An 8,770-nucleotide genomic window follows, 5' to 3' on the forward strand; every position below is an offset into this window, starting at 1 on the left:
CCACCACAATGAGAAGAACACCACAACTAGAGAGTAGTCCCCACACACCACAACTAGAGAAAAGCCCCTCGTGCAGCAATGAGGCCGCATCGCAGCCAAAAGTAAATTTAAAAATTTTTATTTAATTAAAAGAAAAGCACTGCAGGGCATTTTCATATTTACTAAACCTTTAAATATTTTTAATATACATCTTAATGCTATTTAACTCAATCAACAAACAGTGTTTAGTTCTTTTATTTTCAATTTTTATTCTTCTCATCATTTTTGTCTTTTGCAAAGTAATTACAGCAATTTAGGAAACAAAGCTATACAAACAAGAGTGTTAAATGTCTTTTTAAAATAGCCTTCTGCTCAAGAAAATCCACATATCTTATTCCTTCAAGCATAACTGTATATCTCATTCTAAACCGAATAGCTTATGGAAACTAGTATTAAATAGCAAAACACACACAAAAAACAGACATATAAATAACATAACATAAAATAGAATATAACATGATGCTTAACAAAGCAAACTATGATGCAATATGAATCAACTTCACTAATTGGACAAATGAGACAAGTCCAATGAGACACAAATCAGATAAGCTTTGAGCCCTCAACAAGGCATAAGTGAAGCTGTCAACTCAGCCAGGTTCCTTTTGTTCTTGGGCTGTGCCCAATTCCATTCCAGGGAGCATCCATTTTTACATCCTCTTGACTCTTTGACTGCAAAGAGAAAGAGAAAAAGATCAGCAAAGATAGGGTGACAGGCAGGTGGGAACGTGTTTTGTGCCTGCAGATTGACCCACACTCCCTAGTCTCATTTCAGGATACCAAGCAGCTCAGAGGCACTATGAGGAAATCAGGGTTCAGAGAGGATGACCCTGCCCAACATAAGCCAGTTAGCCAAGGGCAGAAGCAGAATGTAAACACTGTGTCTTCATAATGAGTGTCTGACACCCTGGTGTGAAATGATTCTGTCCATTGATAAAATGTCACTCTGCTATCATCCATGAAATCTACTTGTGTCTCCTTCATTGGAAGGCGAATTCTTTACCACTGGCGCCAATTGGCCCCATTCAAATTACCCTTTAAAATTGCCATGGCACTTAGGCTAAAGCCTCCGAGCAAGCCTGTGATCCACCACTCTAACAACACTAACCCCAAACATCTGGAGCGAGGCTGATGGACTGTAAAGGTTTCTTACCTGAGCATATGCACAGCCTGTTTCACCCACTTCTTCTTTGGATCTGCACACACAGCCAGTTTTCTCCTGGTATAAAAGCTGAAAAAAAAAAAATCAGACAATTTGATTTATGTTTCAAGAAGTTTTAATTTTTTTTCACAGAACATACAATAGAAATTTCATACTCCAACTGATTGCTCTACACTCTAAACAATTCATTTGTTTCAGAGGTGAAACAAAATGAAAAAATAAAGCTTCTGATAAAGCTTGATGCAAGAAATGAAAGTGATTCTCCCTAACTTTCTCTGCAATTTAATGAATGATTGTGCTATAATAAGAAGATAAAGTCCCAGAATTATCTAATTTTGTTGGTGGTGGTTACATGACATATGGATATGTCTGATCTATAACTCACATCGTTTCAAATATAATATCTTAGATACATCAAGAATATTATATGTGGTGGTATAACTACTCTCAGTTTTTACTTAGAGCTGCAACCACTTTCTGGCAAAAGATGCAAATTTCAAAGTTTATGTCTTCCCTATTTTCCTAAGATAGCATCTTAGTTTATAAATTTATCTTCAAAGGTGATTTTGCCCTCAACTATGTTCACATTTTATAAACTAAACTTTTGCCTTATTTCAGTCCTATTTAAAGTGAACTTTGAAGATATATGTACTCTTAACACAAAGTTATCTTTGCCACATCAGTAATTTCTGAATGAAACTCCAAAAAGGCAAAAGCTTTTTCTACCTGAAATTCCCATGTACTCCTGATAAAAATGAATTAGAATCCCTTAGTAACTTACATGACTGCATTGATGTCACAGGCTTCATTGGCCAGCTGCTGTGTGAAGCCCACAAGAAAACTGGGGTGAAGTATTTTTTCTGTATATCGGAGACAGCAGTCAAAGCTGCTTGCTGCTAAAAAGAAATGAAAGGTATTGAGTCCACATGAATTAATTTATTCAGTGGTAGGTATCACAAAACTACTTGAAATTGTGGAAAACCTAGAACCCAATTTATATGGCAAATTAACTATTTAAGGGAACAGTTCCAATGTCTTTGAGACCCTAAAAATATTTTCAGTTCCCCTAAAAATATTAGTTTGTGTGCTGGGAAATTTTGGTTCAGCAATACAATATAGAAGCATATGACTTTTCACCAAGGAATAGCTTTAGTAATAAACACAAACTAACAGTGCTTTATTTCAGTTCACTATAATCACTCAAAAATATAAATACCTCCTATTGGAAGAAACCCTTATAAATAGTCTTTTAAATTCAGAAAAGAAATTGGCAGATTTTTAATCTATTATCTTGGCTTCTGAACATTGAGAGCAGGGAAAAGACAAGAAGGTACAAAGGAAAATGTGGCTTATAGGAGCTGCTAATATGAGCTACAATTAAAGACTTTTGAAATGGTAATATTAGTTAATGAGAATTTTTAATTTTGTTCATAAAAGTTCAACACTTGTATTTTCAGGAATGCACCTATTGATAAAAGTGATGTCCTCTTATAGCAATAAAGCAATTCCTGGACACTCCTCCAAGTTAAATTATAACCTGCTGTATCTCTAACCAGCCGTGAGGGATAATTAGAATCACAGAGTTGGCAAGTGATGTCCCAAGGCCTTGCAATGATGAAGTTAGGCGTCATAATTCACCCCTACAGGATCAGTTTTGAACTTTGGCAAAGCTATTTAGTTGAGAGGTGAGAAAGTTGGGGAAATGAGAGTGCTGCTTACATTTCAAAGTGACCCCATTCACTGGTAGTGTTACACAATTTCCATCACTCCCAGAAATAACACTTTGGCCTTTCTCTGAATCTCGGTGGTCCCTAGAGCCCATTCTGGAAAAGAATCTGCTGAGATTGACAGCAGAGAAAAAAGCCTGATAGGCAGCAGTAACTGTTCCCTCTTCCATTAGCCAGTGAGATGACAACCCCCATCACTTCCTTTAGAAGATTTTCTAACAGGTTTCCATTCCCCTAGGACACCCCTAGATGAGCTCAAGTCTTAGAGGAAAATGAAGAGTTCTTCCTCCTGAGCTGGCAGAAAGAACAACACTTACCTTCTGACTTGCTGCAGAGGTGGAGCAACAGCACTGACATCAAAGCAGCCAGGAGCAAACTCTTGCTACTGCACATCATTTTCAACTCGAGGAATAGATGTCTCAGTGCTGGGTACCCAGTGCCTCGGGAGTGCTGTGATGTTTGATAGCAGCCTGGGCCTGGGATGGCCCTACTTATAGCAAATATTGGGAATGTACATAGAAGGCGTGTTCTCACATGGGGTTTTCCCCATTGATTACCCCGCCCCAGCATGTCGTCACAAAGAAAAACCACAGGGAAAACTTCCTGCCTTTCCCTAATGTCGGGAAGGTGTGAGGTCAGGATGGAGGGGGAGGGAAGGCTGAGACAGGGAAAATCCTTTGAATTTGCAAAGAAGGAAAAGTAGCTTTGCCCTGTGTCCCAGAAGAGGTATCAGTTTTAAATTAATCTCTTGTCTCTGAGAAGAGAGGACAAGGATTAACAGTGGTACAAAGGTCAGCCCCACTTAGGAACATTCCAGAACTCCTACTGCTACACTCTGAGCTTTCCAGAGGCAACTGGGGAGGGAGAGGACAAGGTGGGACACCAAAGCATTTATGGCTTCATCATTGGTGCTCAACTGTCACCAAAGCTTTTGAATTTCTAAGCTACTATTCAGAGCTGGTAATACAACAATTTATATTAGTGTTTCCAGTTTTAGTGGAAAATTTGCTGTTGCTGTTTGGTCTCTAAGTTGTGTCCAACTCTTCGCAACCCCATGGACTGCAGCCCGCCAGGTTCCTCAGTCCATGACATTTCCCAGGTAAGAATATTGGAGTGGGTTTTCATTCCCTTCTCCAGGGGATCTTCCTGACCCAAGGATCAAACCCACATCTCCTGCATTGACATTCTTTACTGCTGAGCCACCAGTAGTGGAAAATACCAGCTCTTAAGTAAGACTCAAGCTTTGGCTTCATTTAGTTTCAGGTTCAGTCTTCTATATCTACATTAATGTGATTCTAATCAATACTGCAGCTCAGAAAGTGAGATCCCCTCTTCCCTTAACCCTTCATGCCAATGTGGTTGCGTAACTCAATACAAAGCCTCAGAAGAAAAAAAAAAAAGTGGGGGGAGCCTATCAGAAGAGAATAATCAACAAAACAAAGGTCAAATTACAGTGATAATGATAATGTGGTATGAATACCTAACTTATGACAATATAAGAACTCTCCACTAGGAATAATATCATTGTAAACTAGGTAATGGGTTTGTAGGAAGGATATGACTATAAAGAAATAACACAAATCACAGCAAGATCCTCTACAACCCACCTCCCACAGTAACAAAGATAAAAACAAAAATAAACAAATGGGAATCAATTAAACTTAAAAGTTTTTGCACAACAAAGAAAATTATAAACAAGGTGAAAAGACAACCCTCAGAATGGGAAAAAATAATAGCAAATGAAACAACTGACAAAAGATTAATTTCCAACATATACAAGCAGCTCATACAACTCAACACCAGAAAAACAAACAACCAAATCAAAAAGTGGGCAAAAGACCGAAACAGACATTTCTCCAAAGAAGACACACAGATGGCTAATAAACATATGAAAAGATGCTCAACATCGCTCTTCATTAAAGAAATGCAAGTCAAAACTACAATGAGTTATAACCTTACACTGGTCAGAAGGGTCATCATCAAAAAATCCACAAACAATGCTGGAGAGGGTGTGGAAAAAATAGAACCCTCCTGCACTGTTGGTGGGAATGTAAATTGATACAGCCACTGTGGAAGATGATACGGAGATTCCTCAAAAAATGGAGTAAAACAGCCATGTGGCCCAGCAATCCCACTACTTGGCACATACCCTGAGGAAAGCAAAACAGAAGAAGGCACACGTAACCCAGTGTTCACTGAAGCACTATTTACAGTGGGGTGACAGAGGATGAGATGGCTGGATGGCATCACCGACTCAATGGACATGAGTTTGAACAAACTCTGGAAGATAGTGAAGGACAGGGAAGCCTGGCAAGCTGCAGGTGATGGGGCCACAGAGAGTCAGACAGGATTTAGTGACTGAACAGCAGTACAGCTAGCAGCCACACCTCGAAATACATGCAGCAAAAATAAACAGAAGTGAAGGGAAGAATAAATAATTCAACAATCAAAGTCAGATATGTCAATACCACATTTTCAATAATGAAAAGAAAAACTAGACATAAGATGCACAAGAAAACAGAAGATTTGAACAACAGTATAAACCAACTAAACCTAACAGACATTAATAGAACACTCTAGCCAACAACCATGGAAGAGGCATTTTTCTGAAGCGTACATGGAACATTCTTCCGTAAATCATGTGCTAAGGCATAGAACACATCTCAGTAGGCTTAAAGGGATTGAAATCATATAAAAATATGTTTTCAAACCACAATGGAATTAGAATTCAATAATGGAAGAAATTTTGGGAAATTAACAGCTATGTCTAAACACATTCTACAATACGTGTCTAAATGACTGATATGTGAAAGAAGAGGTCAATAAAGAAAGTAGAAAATATTTTGAAAGGAAATAAAATGAAAATACAACATACCAAAACTTGTATGGTACCTCAAAAGCACTGATCAGAAAGGAACTTAGAGCAGGGATAAATCGAGCAAAGCAAAACAGTAGAGGAAATCAAAGGAATAAAATGTGGGTTCTTAGAGAAAATCAACAAAATTAATGAGTGTTAATTAGACTAAACAAGAAACAAAAGGGAGAGGTAGAGTGAAGAGAAGACAAACAGTTAAATACAGAAATGAAAGAAGAGACACCACTACCAACTTTAAGAAATGAAAAAGACTATAGGGGAATACTATGAACAACTGTATGTCAATGCATTAGATAAAATAGATGAAAGAAACAAATTACTAGAAAGACAAATTATGAACCTGATTCAAGTAGATGTAGAAAGTTTGAATATGCAACAAGCAATCAAATTAGTAATTAGACATATTTACACAAGGGAAAGTCCAGACACAGATGGCTTCACTGGATTATTCTATCAAATGTTCAAAAAAAAAAAATTAAAACCAATCCTTTACAAACTTTTTTTAAAAGTACATGAGGAGAAGACAATTTCTAACTCACTCTATGGGGACAGTACTGTACTGATATCAAAATAAGATAGAGAAATTACAAGAAAAAACTACAGACTAATATCTCTTATGAATACAGACACAAAAGTCCTCAACAAAATACTAGTAAACTGTATCCAACAATATATAAAAAGGATCATGCACCATAACCTAGGAAATGTAATATATGATAGTAACAGAATGAAAAACAAAAACCATGTGAAAATCGTTGGACAAAACCCAACACCCAATCATAATTAAAAACTCAACAAACTAACAATGGTATCTATGAATATCGCACAGCTTGTTCATACTTAATGTTGAAAGACTGAACGCTTTCCTCTTGAGAGTAAAACCATGACAGGAGTGCCCATTCCCACCACTTCTATTCATTGTTCTACTAGAGTTTCTAGTCAGGATAACTCGTCGAGAAAAAGGCAAAGGCACCCAGATTGGAAAAGAGGTAGTAACTGTCTTAATTTGCAAATGATATAATCTTGTATGTAGAACATCTAAGGAAGCTACTAAAAAACTATTACAACTAATAAATTCAACACGGTGGAAGATTCAAGATCAGTTCAGTTCAGTTCAGCCTCTCGGTCCCGTCTGACTCTGCGACCCCATGAACTGCAGCACACCAGGCCTCCCTGTCCATCACCAACTCCTAGAGTCCACACAAACCCATGTCCATCGAGTCGGTGATGCCATCCAACCATCTCATCCTCTGTCATCCCCTTCTCCTCCTGCCTTCACTCTTTCTCATCATCAGGGTCTTTTCAAATGAGTCAGCTCTTCGCATCAGGTGGCCAAAGTATTGGAGTTTCAGCTTCAGCATCAGTCCTTCCAATGAACACCCAGGACTGATCTCCTTTAGGATGGACTGGTTGGATCTCCTTGCAGTCCAAGAGACTCTCAAGAGTCTTCTCCAACACCACAGTTCAAAAGCATCAATTCTTCAGCACTTAGCTTTTGTGTAGTTCAACTCTCACATCCATACATGACCACTGGAAAAACCATAGCCTTGACCAGACAGACCTTTGTTGGCAAAGTAATGTCTCTGCTTTTTAATATGCTGTCTAGGTTGGTCATAACTTTCCTTCCAAAGAGTAAGTGCCTTTTAATTTCATGGCTGCAAACACCATCTGCAGTGATTTTGGAGCCCCCCAAATAAAGTCAGCCACTGTTTCCACTGTCTCCCCATCTATTTGCCATGAAGTGATGGGACCAGATGCCATGATCTTAGTTTTCTGAACGTTGAGCTTGAAGCCAACTTTTTCACTCTCCTCTTTCACTTTCATCAAGAGGCTCTTTAGTTCTTCTTCACTTTCTGCCATAAGGGTGGTGTCATCTGCATATCTGAGGTTATTGATATTTCTCCTGGCAATCTTGATTCCAGCTTGTGCTTCATCCAGCCCAGAGTTTCTCATGATGTACTCTGCATATAAGTTAAATAAGCAGGGTGACAATATACAGCCTTGACATACCCCTTTTCCTATTTGGAACCAGTCTGTTGTTCCATGCCAGTTCTGACTGTTGCTTCCTGACCTGCATACAGGTTTCTCAAGAGGCAGGTCAGCTGGTCTGGTATTCCCATCTCTTAAAAAAATTTTTCACAGTTTGTTGTGATCCACACAGTCAAAGGCTTTGGCATAGTCAATAAAGCAGAAATAGATGTTTTTCTGAAACTCTCTTGCTTTTTCGATGATCCAGCGAATGTTGGCAATTTGATCTCTGGTTCCTCTGCCTTTTCTAAAACCAGCTTGAACATCTGGAAGTTCACCATTCACATATTGCTGAAGCCTGGCTTGGAGAATTTTTTTTTTTTTTTTTTTGGCTTGGAGAATTTTAAGCATCACTTTACTAGTGTGTGAGATGAGTGCAATTGTGCGGTAGTTTGAACATTCTTTGGCATTGCCTTTCTTTGGGATTGAAATGAAAACGGACATTTTCCAGTCCTGTGGCCACTGCTGAGTTTTCCAAATTTGCTAGCATATTGAGTGCAGCACTTTCACAGCATCATCTTTCAAGATTTGAAATAGCTCAACTGGAATTCCATCACCTCCACTAGCTTTGCTCATAGTGATGCTTCCTAAGGCCCACTTGACTTCACATTCCAGGATGTCTGACTCTAGGTGAGTGATCACACCATCGTGATTATCTGGGTCGTGAAGATCTTTTTTGTATAGATCTCCTGTGTATTCTTGCCACCTCTTCTTAATATCTTCTGCTTCTGTTAGATCCATACCATTTCTGTCCTTTATCAAACCCATCTTTGCATGAAATGTTCCCTTGGTATCTCTAATTTTCTTGAAGAGATCTCTAGTCTTTCCCCTTCTATTGTTTTCCTCTATTTCTTTGCATTGATCACTGAGGAAGACTTTCTTATTTCTCCTTGCTATTCTTTGGAACTCTGCATTCAAATGGGTATATCTTTCCTTTTCTCC

General features: G+C 38.5%; 1 protein-coding gene across 2 annotated transcripts; it reads right to left on the reverse strand.

The window, feature by feature from the left end:
• Positions 1–223: 223 nt before the first annotated feature.
• On the reverse strand, positions 224–3,401 carry CCL20 (C-C motif chemokine ligand 20). 2 transcript variants are annotated; one of them, XM_065927623.1, is made up of 4 exons: positions 3,243–3,401; positions 1,980–2,091; positions 1,190–1,267; positions 224–708 (listed from the first exon to the last, which is right to left on the reverse strand). In XM_065927623.1, the coding sequence occupies exons 1-4, from the start codon at positions 3,319–3,321 to the stop codon at positions 687–689; spliced, it is 291 nt and encodes a 96-aa protein (XP_065783695.1). In that variant the 5' UTR covers positions 3,322–3,401; the 3' UTR covers positions 224–686. The 2 variants fall into 2 exon arrangements, with proteins under 2 accessions (XP_065783695.1, XP_065783694.1); XM_065927622.1 differs by having other exon boundaries at positions 1,980–2,094; positions 3,243–3,400.
• Between the last annotated feature and the right edge of the window lie 5,369 nt (positions 3,402–8,770).

This window comes from Muntiacus reevesi, chromosome 3, assembly GCF_963930625.1.
Source record: "Muntiacus reevesi chromosome 3, mMunRee1.1, whole genome shotgun sequence".
NCBI classification, from domain to species: Eukaryota; Metazoa; Chordata; class Mammalia; order Artiodactyla; family Cervidae; genus Muntiacus; species Muntiacus reevesi.